General features: G+C 37.7%; 1 protein-coding gene across 1 annotated transcript in view; it reads left to right on the forward strand.

The window, feature by feature from the left end:
• Positions 1 to 17,161, forward strand: part of PAX5 (paired box 5) — a 328,473-nt gene that overhangs the window by 177,504 nt on the left and 133,808 nt on the right. The window contains 1 exon segment of the mRNA XM_053700643.1: positions 13,265 to 13,394. Within this exon segment, the coding sequence (XP_053556618.1) occupies positions 13,265 to 13,394 (130 nt within the window).

The raw sequence follows: 17,161 nt of genomic DNA on the forward strand, positions 1-17,161 counted from the left end.
AGAGGTCAGACTAAACTGTACTTATAATTATACTAAACATGTGTCTACAAATTAACAATAACATGATGAACAAACATACAATACAACTCACAAGTTACTCATAGGCTCGCTGTCTTTAACTTGAGTCTCTGCAAGATACTGGTAAAAGCAGATGAACCGTCCAGGTTCAGTAGTTCTTTAGTAAGCTCCGGTGTGGGTAATCAATCCTGAGTTTACGGTGGGTTAGTTTTAGGTTTCTTTGCTCTTTGTTCCTTGATGGACCATTCGGGGGCTGAAGCTCTCAGTTTTGGGTAGGTAGGTTGGGATGCTGGGGATTGGTCTGAGTGAAGACCCCAGGTGGTGAGAAGGGCCATGCCTTGAGGGATTGTGGATATTGTATGACTTTGGTTATTTCTGGTAACCACCAGGTTTGCAGGATGTCCCCAACAATATTTAATATTAGCTTTCCTGAGAGCTAAGGTGATTTGTTGGAAAGTTTTGCGATATTGTAATGTATGAGCTGATAGATCAGGCAGGAGTTGTATGTCCTTAAATTTCTCTGACAGAATCGGTCTTTTAAAGGCTGCTTGCATCAGCTTATCTTTATAAATGTAACTGTGGAAGCATACAATTACATCTCTTGGTTTGTCAGCAGGAGCAGACCGCGATCCTAAGGCTCTGTGGGCTCTTTCCATCGTATCAGTTAACCCTTCCGGGGAACCCACGAGTTCTGTAAACAGTTCTCTCAAAAAAGGCTGCAGGTCAGCGATCTCTACAGCTTCTGGGATGCCTCTGAACCGGATATTGTTTCTGCGAGATCTGTCTTCTATGTCCGCCATCTTAAATTCAAGTTGAGTCATCTGGTCAGCTAGGGTTTCAGAGTAGGTAAGCAGGTTCGTCTAGTCGACAACTAGATCATCTTGTTTCAGCTCAAGTGCTTCAACTCTCTCGCCAATCTCTGAAATTTCCTTTTTCAGTTCCGCAGAGGAGTATTGGATTTCCTGAGTAATAGAGCGTGTCTGGTTGGCCAGCATGTGTTGCAGGGTTGCCTTTGTGATATAATGGTGTGATGGTGCTTCCGAGCGCATGCTCGAGTGGGATTCAGCATCCAGCGATTCGGGATCACTTAGCTCCTCATTAGGGACTAAGTTGGGTTCTTTTCCCGTTTGGGCAAAATGGTCATAGACAGTCTTTTTGGTAATAGTGGGGGTCTTCCCCTGTCTCCTGGACCCATGGGGCATGGTGAGAAGGCTGAACGGTTTAGCTGTAAATCAAAGGTTAGTTACAAGTAGGTAGCAGAGAGTCAGCCTGATGAGGTGAGACACTTAAAGCTGAAGTTTTACTGATCCCTCTTACATTTGTTCAAGCTGCAAATAAAAGTTGGTTATCACTCTATAGAAACTAAGGTGTTTGCTTGTTAAAAGAGACTCCTAGAATGGACCTAAGAATAGAAAGTACTGTAAGGCAAAGTTTACTGGTTTCAATTACATATACTCAAACTGCGGAGCAGGGATAATTATCACCCTTTAAGGTTATGACATTTTTGTTAAGGCATCGTTCAATGGGCAAAAGTTATTGGTTTCAACAAAGAAATGCAGACTCTAATTATTAGGCCCCTAGCACCTCAGGGACATGTGGGATACGACTATGCAGAAGGGGAAAAGAATAGTGGAAGTGACCAGCCCAGACTAGCTGGGCCGGAAAGGAGTAGGTGCTAGGGGAATCTCAGTGACTAATATTGGTCTGCGAGACACTAGGTGTATGAATTTTTGGGGGCCTGCAATGAGGGGTGCAGGTGTGTGAGGATATCTATAAGTGCTAGAGAGCAAGTGTTATATCCTGTACAGTTGGTTCCTTATCTCATTAGGAATGCATACAATTTAAAGGCAGTAAGATATCTACATATGAGACAAGTACTGCATACGTCATAAAATAATGCAGACATATATCAGATGTAGCAATGGTGCAATTCACCTAGTACACAGTTCAAGAGTTCATATGCACCCCTAGTAGTGCAGCTGAATAACAAGAAGTGTCCAAGGGTTCCACTCTAAATGGTAACCTAGTGAGGAAGTTTGCAGGGATAACTGCACTGTGCTTATGAGTGTATATAACCAGTAAAGCTCTTTTTAGGGCCAAGGTGGAGATAGAGAGTTTTGCAGCAGTTCACTGGTAGATAAATATAGCAATGAGGTTGAGATGATCTTCTCTACCGGTATGTGCAAATGGTAATTTTACAGTTAATATTTAGCCTTGCAGTTGATAGGTGATCTTAGATATGGGCAATTATAATAGCATATGGCCCAGAACGAGTTTAGGACCCTCACTGACAACCTAATGTAAGGTGACAGGCTGCCACACGTACTGGGCTGGTTGTAAGGTCTAAATTTCTATGAAGTTAAGTTTTGCCTTGGTGTTGTCGGCTGATAGGGTAGTGTGGTTGAAATGAGAAGAGTGTCTCTATGTGCTCAAAGCACTCTTACCCTGTCCACTCGGTCTTCCTTGGTCTGCTTTCAGGTTCGTTAGTCCAATGGAGTAGGCCTCAAGATGGCGGAGATTCGCACCCAAACCAGAGGTTATGGCGCACTTTGAAATTTATGGAGCCTTACTTGGTCCCTGTAGGAGACCAGCAGCAAACCCAGGTCACCGATTCAGATAGGTATTCGACCAGGATAGGGGACCGGTCCGGACTGTATACCCTTGCCGCGGGGAATCAGCTGACGCCTCCCGTCAATGCAAGGAGATGACTGCGGCCCGATCCGGAGCGGAGCCTCGACTCTCCGGATAGCAGGAGGAAGGTAGGATGTGTTGCAGTAGGCTCAACGGCCAAGGTTTCAGGATTTCAGAGGGTCCTGGCTCAGTTGTAACGGCTGCGTAGTGTCCGTAGGCTGGTATCTAGGGCCGCAGTCAGTCTTTCAGATCTGGTGCTCCTTCCGCGGTTGTAGATGGGTCTGCGGCAGGTTAAGGGGCGATCTTAGTGTAGGTATCCAAGCCCCAGGTGTCACCTGCTCCCACAGAGTGCCCAGGAGCGGAGCCCTGACCCTCTGGGGTCTTAAGGGGCTTGGATGCATGAGCTGTAGCAGGTTCTTGCGGTCTGGTAGCTAGGTATCTTCCGTGGGGTTGAAAAGGAGGTCAGCAGATTTTCGCCCCTGCACAATTTTTTCCCCCAACTTGGTTCTAGGGTGCTTCTTGCTGTTATAAATGAGAAGTTTGCTCTTTTTCTGAATTATTTAGGATGCTAAATAATACTTTTAATCTCTAAATCAGAGGGAGATTGCCACAGGTGCTGCCATTCTGCTCTGCGGTTAACTCCACCCCCCCCCCCCCCCCCACCAGGCTTATTTTTAAATTGTGTGCCAGTCACAGTGGAGTATCTGTTTTCCTCCAAGTAATACAGTCCATGCAAAAGGTTGTAACAGCACCACAATAGTTTCAGTTGAGAATTTCTTTATTCAGAGGATACAAAACCTCAGACAGGTGCTACGTTTATATGGTGATGCATGATAAGGACCATGTACTATATATATATGTGTGTGTAGGTGTGTATATATTTATGTGTTTATATATGTATACATACAAATATGCACATATGAACACATATATACATGTTTATACATATATACACACATACGTATATGTATATATAATATATATATATATATATATATATATATATATATATATATATATATATATATATATATATATATACACACTTTGAAGCCCTTTCCAGACAAATACCTTTAAACATGAAAATTAATATTTATTCAGGTTTATTATTTTTTATTATGTTGTACTATACATAGGTATAGATATATATTTTACAGAAAAAAAATCATATGTATTTATATATATATACTGTATATATATTTATATATATTTACAAATATTAAGAACATTTTCTCCTAAGTAAAGAACATTGGAATGTCAAATATTCATAACTACCTTCGGCTTTAGCGCAGTAAGTGACAGGTTAGTGCAAGAGCAATAAGTGTTAGGTTACTTTGAAGTCTATGGGGAGAACAAGTTACCATGGTTGTGATATCCAACATCCTGAAGTTAGTGCACATCCGTTTTTGCTCTCGTGCTAACTTTTTCCTTTTAACTTGTAATACGCGTGTTACCCGCCTGTGTTAAAAGTTTACTTCCAGCAGTGTTAAAGAGTAAAAAAAAATAAAATTTAGTGCACCACTTATAATTTGGCCCATTGTTTTTTCACCTAAAACATTTAATTATTACAACAGTATCAGCAGGGGTGGACTGAGCAGTTAGGCAATAGGATCTGGACCGAGGGAACGACCAGTAAGGGGGCCCTAAGTACAAAATATAACACAGTATCAATAACTAAGTAGTTAAGGGTGGGCAGAGTGAGTACCCTGTCCCTGGAGTGGGGGCCCTGTGATTGTATAGAAGGTCTGGTGCTCTGGGGGCCGTGAAGTGTGGGGTGGGGCCCTGAGGGGTGGAGATCCTTGGGTGAAGGGTTTATGGCTGTGGGGGCCCTGAAGTATGGGGTCCCTGGCCCTTGATGTTATTAGCCCTGTCCCTGGAGGTTGGGTCCCTGGTGGTAGTGGGTTGAGGGAGGGGCATAGGGAGCAGGGTGAAAATAGAGGTGGGGGCACTTCCCTAATTGTTACCCGTGGCACTGTTTGGTCTCGGTCCGCTCCTAAGTACCAGTTGTGTACTTCCTATAAATGGTCCTGCTAATACTCATTAGATGATAGGCTCCTTCTGCTAATGCTTATTGAGCAGTACATATCAAGCAATCAGCATTTGGAAGAAGTGGAAAACTGATACTGTTGCTTTCGTTTCATTTCATAGAAATTTAAACTTCTATTTATTCACAAAAATTATTTTCTTCATTTTTTTCTGAAAAACTTGCAGAGAGAGCCCGGGGAGGTTACCAAGGGAAAAGCAGAATGGTTTTCTTAAAGGGACACGAAACTCAAAATTTTCTTTGATTTTAATCAACTTTCTGATTTCTTTCTATTACCACATTTGCTTTGTTCTCTTGTTCTCTTTTAAATAGCAAATCTTGGTAGGCGCATATGACCTTAGGAGCCTGCATGTGTCTTTAGCACTCTATGGCAGCAATTTATAAACACTGCTTCCATAGGATGCTATGCCCACTTGCACGCCCCTTAGCTCCTATGAACCTACTTGGTTGACTATTCAACAAAACATATAAAGAGAACAAAACAATTTGGATAATAGAAGTAAATTGGGAAGTTGTTTAAAATGACATACTGTTTCTGAGTTATAAAAGTTTAATTTCAACTTTACTGTCCTTTTAAGCCTACCTTAGGGTCAGATTCCCTAAAGCTCTCTAAAGCTCTCTAGTCTGGTGAGATTCTATAAGAGGCCTTGTCAGTAATACGAGGTCCCTCAGAATATCTCATTAAGGGGAGTTCAGTTATATTCTTTATGTTAAGGAGAGACACTTATTATCTCCATGCCGGTGAGTTTTTAAGAATGGGGCCCTTAATCTCAACCTACGAATGTTGATTGTTTAAGAACTAGAATGGAATGTAGCTGTAAACACTATATACTGTTATATTTTAACATTCTGGAGAGGGACATTTTTCAGTCTGAAAGAGCTTGAAAAAAGGTTTTGGTGCTTCTTGCCCAACTTCAGAATTTTAAAGGGACAGTCTACACCTTAGTAATCTTAAAGTCTTATCTTAGATTAAGCTGCAATTAGCCTCCTGCAACCCTTTTTATCATGAAGCAGGAATGGTAAAACAAGTTATTTTACAATAAATATTGTTTCTGGCCAGTTTGAAATGGCTGCCAAGCTCAGCCCACTGATGACATCATACTCTGGGTTGCATTTAGGCACTCTGCTGAAAAGCATTGACAGTCTGTTGAATCCACTTAGTGAGCCTTTTGCGATTCGATGCTATATGCAGCCCAAATCATGATGTCATCAGTGGGCTGAGCTTGGCAGCCATTTCAAAGTGGCCAGAAATAATATTCATGTTAACCTCTTAATGACCAAGGACGTGCCAGGCACATCCTACAAGAAATGGCTGTTAACGACCAAAGACGTGCCTGGCACGTCCTCTGGGGTTTCAAGCTCTGGAAGCGATGCTGATCGCTTCCAGCAGCTTTCATCGTTGCAATACCCTGAAAGCTGCTGGAAGCGATGCTGATCGCTTCCAGCAGCTTTCAGGGTATTGCAGCGATGCCTCAATATTGAGGCATCATGCAATACCCTTTTTTAACCAATCCAATGCAGAGAGGGCCACCCTAGCTACCTAATTAACCCATTCACTGCTGGGTATAATACAAGTGTGGTGCGCAGCAGCATTTAGCGGCCTTCTAATTACCACAAAGTAATGCCAAAGCCATAAATGTCTGCTATTTCTGAACAAAGGGTATCCCAGAGAAGCATTTACAACCATTGGTGCCATAAATGCACAAGCTGTTTGTAAATAATTTCAGTGAGAAACCTAAGTTTGTGAAAACGTTAACGATTGTTTTTATTTTATTGCATTTGGTGGTGAAATGGTGGCATGAAATATACCATAATGGGCCTAGATCAATACTTTGGGTTATCTACTAACTAAAAATATATACAGGTAGCCCTCAGTTTACGCCGGGGTTAGGTTCCAGAAGGAATGGTTGTAAATCGAAACCGTTGTAAATTGAAACCCAGTTTATAATGTAAATCAATGGGAAGTGAGGGAGTTAGATTCCATGCCCCTCTCACAATTGTCACAAGTAACACCTAATACATTATTATTAAAGCTTTGAAATGAAGACTTTAAAAGCTAAACAGTATTATAAACCTAATTAAATAATCACACAACAGACTGTATCATCAAACTAGGTTTAATGAACAGAAACATTGTTTTACTTGCATTTTTCTGCAAACAGTTCTCTGCATTGTTAGCATGTTAGATAATATTGGGTCTGCACCTATTCTATGCATTTCAATCTGGACTGAATAATAGGCAGTTAGGCACCCTCACCGCAAGCAGCTGGACAGGAAGATAATAGGGAAGTGGCTGCTAGATCTTGTTGCTTGAAAGCTGCTCGATAGCTAAGGTCTGTTCTGTGTACACAGATTAATTTCAGTCTGCTACATTGCATAACTTTGCTGCAACACAAGCGGACAGCTCCACCTACTGGCTATTTTAATTAGTGCACTGCTTTTCAATGCTTTTCAATAGCAGTCACATGACTGGAAAAAAAGGCTGTTTTTCTGAAATGGCGCAAATTGAACCGGCGTAAACCGAGGGCCACCTGTACATGTGAAGGGTTATTCAGGGATTCCTGACATATATCAGTGTTACAATGTAACTATCACTAATTTTGAAAAAAAAAATGGTTTGGAAATAGTAAAGTGCTACTTGTACTTACTGCCCTATAACTTGCAAAAAAGCAAAGAACATGTAAACATTGGGTATTTCTAAACTCAGGACAACATTTAGAAACTATTTAGCATGAGTGTTTTTGGTGATTGTAGATGTGTAACAGATTTTGGGGTCAAAGTTAGAAAAAGTGTTTTTTTTCCATTTTTTCATCATATTTTATAATTTTTCTATAGTAAATTATATGATATGATAAAAATAATGGTATCTTTAGAAAGTCAATTTAATGGCAAGAAAAACGATATAGAATATGTGTGGGTACAGTAAATGATTAAGAGGAAAATTACAGCTAAACACAAACACCGCAGAAATTTAAAAATAGCCATGGTCCTTAACGGTAAGAAAATTGAAAAATTGTCTGGTCACTAAGGGGTTAAAATAACTTTTTTTAACCATTCCTGCTGCATGATATAGAAAAGGTGCAGGAGGCTATTTTCAGCTTAATCTAAGGTAAGACTTTAATATGACCAAGGTGTATACTGTCCCTTTAAATTGGTAGATTGATTTGAAATGATTGATTGAAAATTTAACACCCTGCTATAAGCAGCAACTAAAATGTATAATTTATGGCAAAGAAAAACAAGTGCAAAATAGAGGCATCTAACCATAAATGGTGTTGCGGAAGCATAATTAATAAAAACATAATTTTAAAATCACTTGAATTCAATTTGACGTTACATGTCTCTTTAATATTTGTTTTTCTTCTTGTATGCACTATGTCACTAGTTCCATACTAGTTTGATTTATTTTTCCACAGTTATTACTTTTACAATTCTCTTTTTATGACCGAGCTATGTTCATTTTTTTTTTTACTCAAAATCATGTAAGTCATTTCCCATCTCTCTTTTCACTGTTAGCTCAAGAAACTGCCGACAGTGAAGCAAAATAAGGCAAACTGAGTTCAAAGTTTCAGCAAACTGCTAAAGGAAATAATAAAAAAAAAATCTATTGCCAGTCACTTTATGGATCTTTTATTAAGTACGTCACTTGGAATAAGGTGCTGGAAAATTGGATTCTTTTTATGTTGTCTTTTAAGACTATCTTTTATATATTTTTGATTATTACCCTCTATTATGGATCCAATAGATTGGAGTTGTACTTTAAATATGGGCTGCAGCTGCTGAATCTCAGCCCAGTTATTGCTTGGTTGTAGTATTCAAGTATGAAGCAGCACGTGTAAAAGCCGCAAAAACATTTGATGACCGTTTTCAGGTCTAATTTACCTTGATATATCATTTATTTACTATAGTTTATTTATGTAATCTTTAGGGCATTATTAAAAATGAATCTTATTAACACAGGATACCAAGGCAACAAAGAACATTTGATAATAGAAATAAACTGAAAGTCTGTTAAAATGTAACGCTCTGTCTAAAGTTTTAATTATGACTTTTATGTCTCTTTACAATCTTATTAGAGGAATTTGAAAGTTGTTTAAAATCTCATCATCTATCCAGTCCCTTTAAGTATAATTTTCACTTTACTGTCCCTTGGAGAAAAGATGGAAGAGAGATACAAAGAATGGTTCAAAAGGAGCGCCTCTCTAGAGGCAAGGACTAGTGCTCGGGTATCTAAGTTTACCAGTGTTCCTAAAAGATCTAATAAGGATGAGAATGTAATATGTGTGTGTTTACAAAAAGGGAGCTGCTAAATCTGCAAAGATAGGATACTAAAATACTTAATAAAAATATTTTATATCACATAGAATATCACAAATATATGCATGGATCCATGACTTAAAAATATAAACAGAATAGTTATAAAAACAATTAATAATATAAAAACAATATTAGAAACGATAGGGGCGTTAATGACAATATCAGTCATAAATATGCAGTGTCTCAAGATAGTATGTAACAATGTATCCTCCAGATAGTATGTAACAATGTATCCTCCTAATTTCGTTTATCCATTGTATCTGGAGGATACCCTGCAGACTCTCCAGAAACACCAGTTATGACTGCTGCTCCATAACCTGTCTGCCTGCTTTGAGCAGGCGGACAGACATCACAGCAATTCAACCCGATCGAGTACGATCGGGTTGACACCCCTTGCTGGTGGCCGATTGGCCGTGAATCTGCAGGGGGCAGCGTTGCAGCAGCAGCTCACAAGAGATGCTGGAGCAATGCTGAATATGGAGAGCGAATTACTCTCCGCATTCAGCGAGGTCTGTTAGACCTGATCCGCACTGTCGGATAAGGTCCGACAGACCTTTGTTAAATAGGCCCCTAGGTCCTTAGTCATGTCTACATGTATACACAAAAACCTCTGTTTTATACTTTTAGACAAAATAAGTGAACACCCACAGCCTATTCGGAAATGTCACCATCTTATGGTCATTTTCATATTGCAAGTGCTCTGTCTGGATGGGCAATGCCATCTAGTGGGTCTTAAACACATTTCACATCCCTGCAGAATAAAATATTAAAAACCTTTTAAATGTATATAAAATTTTAAAAAAGTAATGAAGAAATATGTAGCACACCCCCAAAAAAAGATATTGACACTTTAAATAGCAAGCTCTTTCAAAACTTAGTAAATCATTATCTAAATAATGTCCAGTCAAAATCTTTATTTAAACTCTTTGATGCAAATGTTTGCAATTTATTGATCCAGTACATTTCCCTCATCTTGAGAAGAGGTTCTTTGTCACCTCCCCTTCTATGGCAATCTACTCTCTCAATTATTTGAAAACAAAGCTGGCTAATATTTTGTCCAACTTGCACAAAGTGGGAGGAGACAAGGGCCTCTCTATTGTTACATCTAATATTTGATTTGTGTTCTGTGATACATTCTCTCGCTTCTCTACAGGACTCACCTATATAATTCAAACCACATGGACACTTTATCAAATATATAATGTAACTGGATCTACAAGTTAAAACCGGTTTGATTTTAAATTTGGTACCTTTTGTGGGGTGATAAAAATACTTTCCTTTAATCATTGAATTGCAGTTACTGCAATTCAAACAGGGATAGCAACCAGTTCTGCATGATCCAATTGTTTTCTGTTCTCATAGTGCCACCATAGACCTTCAGGGACCATGTTCCTGCTTTTGGGAGTGATACTCAATGAGTAGCCTTATCCGCAGTGATTAAGCTCTGCGGTAAAGGAAGCACTGTCCCTCTCATACAAACAAAAAAACATGCTTAAAGGGACACTGAACCCATTTTTTTTTATTTTGTGATTCAGATAGAGCATGCAATTTTAGGCAACTTTCTCATTTACTCCTATTATCAAATTTTCTTAATTCTCTTGGTATTTTTATTTGAAAAGCAAGAATGTTTAGATGCTGGCCCATTTTTGGTGAACAACCTGGGTTGTTCTTGCTGATTGGTGGATAAATTCACCCACCAATAAACAAGTGCTGTCCAGTGCTCTGAACCAAAAATTGGCTGGCTCCTTAGCTTAGATGCCTTCTTTTTCAAATAAAGATAGCAAGAAAACAAAGAAAAAATGATAATAGGAGTAAATTAGAAAGTTGCTTAAAATTGCATGCTCTATCTGAATCATGAAAGAATTTTTTTTGGGTTCAGTGTCCCTTTAACACAGTGTTAACTAATTTTATTGGTCAAGACATAAGGTTTTTATACAGTACAAGGTGTATAATGTAAACATGCAAAAGCCAATTACATACAGTCCCCTGCTCTCCGCCTTTGTGTCCAGAATCCTCCAGGAGATAAGCCTTCCCGGCATAACAATTAGCCCTGCCAAATTTATGTACTGTAACTTTAATAGTGAAGCATCCAGCTTCAAGAGGGAGAACCCCCCACATTCTGTAAAAAGTTTGGTTTATTTCAATCACATTGTGTGGGAGCGACAAGCCTTTTTGTGTTTACCTGTTGCTCACAAGGTAGCATAGCCAGAATAGGTAAGGGGTATTGCTAGTACAATAAAACACATTCAGGTGGCTAGAAAAAATGTCCTGAAAAGGGTGCTTTTGTGAGGGGACAGGGAACAGAGTTTAATAGGACAGAAAGAAAAGAAATTAAAGGGAGTTGTGGCTAGGAACTATATTTTAACCCTTGAGTGGCTGGGTTCTAGATAGAATAAGCATCAGGCTTTGTGTTACAATGCTCTCTTTTAACCAAAGGTCTGACAGACTAGGCTAGTACCTTTGGCGGGTTGATTGTGGTCTGTCCAGGTATATCTGCTGGGCTCAATTCTTATTGCCTTGAATGGCTGTCAGAATTTCCATTGTCCCAGCCTGGTCGATGATGTACTGTAAAATTGTAAGGTTGAAGTGCTAGGCTCCAGCGCAACAGTATGCCTTTATCCCCATTCACTTGGTTGAACCAGACCAGGAGATTATGATCGGTGATAACTGTAAAAGATTGTCCATAAATATATGGCTGCAGTTTCTTTAGTGACCACACCAGACAGCATAGACAATCTCCTGAGGCAACAGCTTCTGACTGAGATAAGCTACTGGTTGTTGTTCTCCAAATGTGTTGACTTGGCTCTGCACTGCTCCCAGTCCGTACATAGAGGCATCTGGGTCCCTGTGGCTTGCTCTGTCTGGCTCGTGCCTGAGTCACTGGGGAACACTTTCCCTCTGGAATAATGGAGGATGTCAGGTGGCTCAAGGTATCCCTGGGGTTTCAATAATTGAGGACAATGCTCGTAGGTTCTGGATTGAAGTTGCCTGTGTTGCAGTCTGGGGCACGGAGGCTCCTTGAGACTGAGACTGGGACTAGAATCGTGGCCTTCCAGGGGATGGCTTTGTGCACCTGCAAGTGTCAATATTCTCATCAGCCAAACTTCCTGCTTCCTCAATGGTAAGAGGTCTAACGTATTTTACCCAGTCCTGGATTTCTGGGGCTGTGCAGAGGAAGAATCATTCCGGAATCACAAACTGCAATCCTTCCTCCACTTGGCACTTCTGCCACCAGTTGGACCCAGCATGAAGGGGTTAACGTGAAATCTTTGTTTTCAACTGTGACTTAAAGGGTATAGGAAATTACAAATTAAACTTTTTAGTTAAACTTTTTCAGTTATAGCATGTTATTTAAAAAAAATTATTAAATAAACTTTCCAATTTACTTTTGTTATCAAAATGTATGCAGTCTTTTTATATACATTCTTTCTGAGGCACTGGCTTCTATTGAGCGTGTGCAAGAGTTCACAGTATATGTACACATATAAGTCTGTGATTGGCTAATGGCTGTCACATGATACAGGGGATGGAGAAATGAAAGTAAAGTTTAACATTTCTCAAAAAACTCTGCTTCTCATTTGAAATTCAGTTAGAGTCATTGCAGTGTATTTTCATTGCGAATTTGTTGACTATGAAGATCTTGTATTTTAGTAATGATTAGTGTTACATCATGAGTAGCAGATGTAGGTGTTAACTTTTTTTTTTTGTATGAGAAAGCAAACACTGTTAAAAATTAAAGTAAATCTAATAGGAAGTGTATATTTATATACAAAGTCATGAGACTTTGCAGTTCTTTGGCTTATAGGAACAGCTCCCATAAAAAAAGTTAGCTATTCGGCACAGTGCATCCATTAAAGAAAATAATAAATAAATAAATAAAAAAACAGAAAAACAAAAACAAAAAATAAACAGAAACAAGGCTCTTTGATAACTTTTTGAAACAGTCTCTTTTAGATAGAAAAGAGACAATTTTTGAGCATAATGTCCATTTAAATTACTTTGTAAAACACTTGTTTTCTTCAAATGCTGTATAAAATGATTGATAGTTCTATTATTAATCATTCACATAACAGAGCAGAGAATGTTTCAGTTATTCATCAATTCAAATTCCTCATATTCTCTTACATTTGTTGTAAACCCATGCCATTTGCGTTTGGTAACCCTAAGTACTACCAGGATACACTGTAGTAATTCTTGTTTTTTAGTTTAGATGCCTATTCTTATTTTTCTCTTTTTTAATTTGTGTTTTCTTAGACAGCAGACTACTCAGCCATGGCTTCACTAACTGGTGGTTTGGACGAAATGAAATCCAGCTTAACAAATCCACCTTCAGCAGAAATAGGAGGAGCTGTTCCTGGCCCACAGACATATCCTATTGTAACAGGTAACTTTTAAAAAAAATGTTTTTTTTTTTTCAGAATGTTTAATTAAAATCTGTTTCAAAATCTAATAAATACTCTTGATTTTGTGCAATTAATTAAAGTGCACTACACTTGTTCCTTATACCAAAGTGGCATTGTAGAAGGTTACCAATGGGGATTTTTTGGTGTTAAGTAGAACAGCATTTCCCTACCCTTTGAGTGATAAGACACTGTCACACTCAGAAGTGAAATACAATTCCACAACATGCATACTATTTTAGCTAAGGCTATTAAATTCCTAACAGAGGGACTTGCAACACATTCACAGACTGAGTGATGCGCATAGTACAACAACAATTACAGGCATAAATGTAGCATCCGAAAACTATTTCGAAATCATAGAAGCTGGAAATGTTTTATAGTGTGCTGGCTGAGGCAATGCTGAACAAGTGTAGGTAGCATAATGTTCTGTGGCTAGCAGACTGAATGTGGCTATGCATACCTTAAAGGGACACTAAATACATTTCATGCACCTCCCTCTAATCATGAGTGTTGCCATTTTGGAACCTAAGTTACACTGCAGGTATCTGAAGGAGAGTTGCTGCACACGTGCAAAAAGGTCAGCACTGGAATGTAATGAAAGAAGAAAGATTACAACATGGCAGCACTCATAACTGGAGTTATAGTTGCAGCCTGTGTTCGATGCAATCATGCACTGCCCCTAGAGAAGGGTAGAGTGAACACACAATGTCGGCAAGCGTTCACGGACGCCTCATGTCCGATAGCGTTGGGTATGTAAATTATTTATTGACGCCCCTATGACAGGTACACATGCGCCAATGTTTACATGCCCGAGCTCACATGGGCATGCCATCCTCCTTGCACATGTGACTGGATATATTGATAGTGCGAGTTGTGATTAACAGTATGTTGTGCTGCACTAACATTAGTGCACAACTTTATATTACAAGTCCATGGTAAATCCCATTTACCAAAGATGGGTCAACGCATCTGACATTGCTTTAGCGCAACCGATACTTTCAATGCAGATCGTGACTGTGCTAAATTGCTCTGGTATTACAAGTGGAAAGTCATAGGTTGTGCTTGAGCAAAAGCTGAAACTGCGCTAGAATATTTAGCACAACTTGAGACCTGAAGTAAAGTGTAAAGGTTAAAATAAAAAAAACACAAAACACCTCAAAAACATATTAAAATAAACTATTACATTTATATATACACTTTTTAATAAAAAAATATAATTTAAATATTAATAAAACATTTTTAAAAGGGATATGGTATATGCAAGGTGTTTGACTGGAATTGGCTCCAATGTGTGTGTATATATAAATATGTGTATATGTGAATGTATGCATGTCTATATATGTCTATATATTTGTATACATGTGTATTTATGTGTTTATATGTGTAAATATGTATGTGCACACATACTTTTGAGCCCTCTCAAGTCAAACACCTTTAAAGATGCAATATCATTTTTATTTATTTTTAAAATGTTTTGAATAGAAATGCTTCTATTTAGATCTGTACATAATATATATATATATATATATATATATATATATATATATATATATATATATATATATATATATATATATATATATATATATATATATATATATACATGTTGAAATCCATTCATCCAGAACAGAACACTGCACTCACCGGATTTTCATTGGAATAAAAAGTCCTTTTATTGATACAAAATTAAAACATGAATATTCCCAAACATTTCGGCACCCACTGGCGCCTTGTTCACTGGGAGCTAAAGTGCAAAAAAGTATACACTTTTTTGCACTTTAGCTCCCAGGGAACAAGGCGCCAGTGGGTGCCAAAACGTTTGGGGATATTCATGTTTTAACTTTGTATCAACAAAAGGACTTTTTATTCCAATGAAAATCCGGTGAGTGCAGTGTTCTGTTCTGGATGAATGGATTTCAACTTTGCTATTTTCTACACAGCACCCCGGTACTACACATTCTGGATTGGTGAGTGCATTCCATTTGGACATTGCTTTATATATATATATATATATGTGTGTGTGTGAAGATTGGAGTTTCAGAAGTCAGTACTCATAGAAGGGAGAAACAGAAAACAAATAATGGTGCAGTATGTCAGCACTGGTATATTAAGTCACAAAAAAGAGAGACTTTTGTGACTTAATATACCAGTGCTGATATACTGCACCATTTTTTGTTTTCTGTTTCTCCCTTCTATGAGCGCTGACTTCTGAAACTCCAATCTTCACACACTACCTCATATTCCATTGATGATAGTGGAATACTCAGAAACTAGCTGCTAGAGAAAAACATCAGGAGGAACACTTTTAAGCAAAAAAAACATTTGATTTCCACGCAGCGCAATTTAAAATACCCAACACACACATATATATATATAAAGTATATTTAATAAAATCATATATATTTATATATAGAAATATATATTTTAAAATAAAAAGAAAGTTTTCTTCTATGTGAAGAACATAGGAATGTAAAGTATTCGTAATGCACCTTTGACTTTAGCGCAGCTGATCTCAAGCAATCTTGGGTTAGTGCATGAACAATAACTGTAACCGTTAAATTACCTTAGGGGATAAAAATACCTCTAGCGCACTGACCCTTCTTCATAGAGCGCTGATAGGAGGCTTAGCACTGCAGATCCCAGGGCCTGCACTGTAATGCTACAGGTGAATTTTTTTACCTGTAACAAAGTAACATTTACATTTGTTTAACAAAAATGAATGTAAATGTTCCATGACCATTCAGTATTTGATTTGTTTAAACCAAAATGAATACCATATAGCACGGTAGCCAAATATTAAGAAAATTACATTTTACATAATTGTCAAATGCCATATACTTTTTAAGCCTTATCATTTTTAAAAACTATTTTGTTATGAATAATTTTAGTGTATATATGAGTGTAACTGTTTATTTTAATGTATTTATGTTGTGTTTGATGCAACTATTTATTTAGCCCTATCCCTTTATGCGAAGATTTCAGTTGCACTAAGCCGACAAGTGAAAATTTAGTTCGCGTTTACTTTCAACATTTTATTTGAGCACGAGATAACACTGGTGCAATATTTCAATATCGTGTGCATACTAAAATTAGTGTGCTACCTGTAATCTATACCTATACAGGTATATATGTACCTATATGTGTTCTACTTTAAGATAATGCAACATTTTATGAATCTATTAGCTGTTATAGGTTGAATTACATTTTATTTCTTTTTTAATTCAATCAACTATGCTTTTGTCCACTGTGATACAATTTTACACAGATTTTTTTAAAGAAAGACTTTGGTTGTAAGAAGTTTGCAATAAATATAATAATATATATAGACAGGAGAATTTTAGTAATAGGTTTTACAATGGCCAGGAAAACTAATTTCTATCTTTTGATGGAGCAGAATGTATAGTTCAAGCTTCAGCAGGTTTTATAAGGAATTCTAGACTATCTCCAGAATTCCATTCACAAAGTAACTCTTTATCTCTTTATATTGGAACTCATGAGTCGTGCCATAAAATAGGTTATTACAAACAAGAACAAAATATTATGTGCAATGGTATTTTACAAACATTGTTATAATGAAAAGTGTTTAAAGGGAGACACAAGAATGGTTTTGTTTGTTGCCTGAATGAACTGCTAATAAAAAATAAAAAAAATGAATATAAACAATAGATTTGAAGAGTGGCATTTTGCTCTATTTTGTTATGGTGCATCTGTATAACTTCTTGATGATACATGTACCAAAAAAAGAATG

This window comes from Bombina bombina, chromosome 2 (assembly GCF_027579735.1).
Source record: "Bombina bombina isolate aBomBom1 chromosome 2, aBomBom1.pri, whole genome shotgun sequence".
Lineage (NCBI taxonomy): Eukaryota > Metazoa > Chordata > Amphibia > Anura > Bombinatoridae > Bombina > Bombina bombina.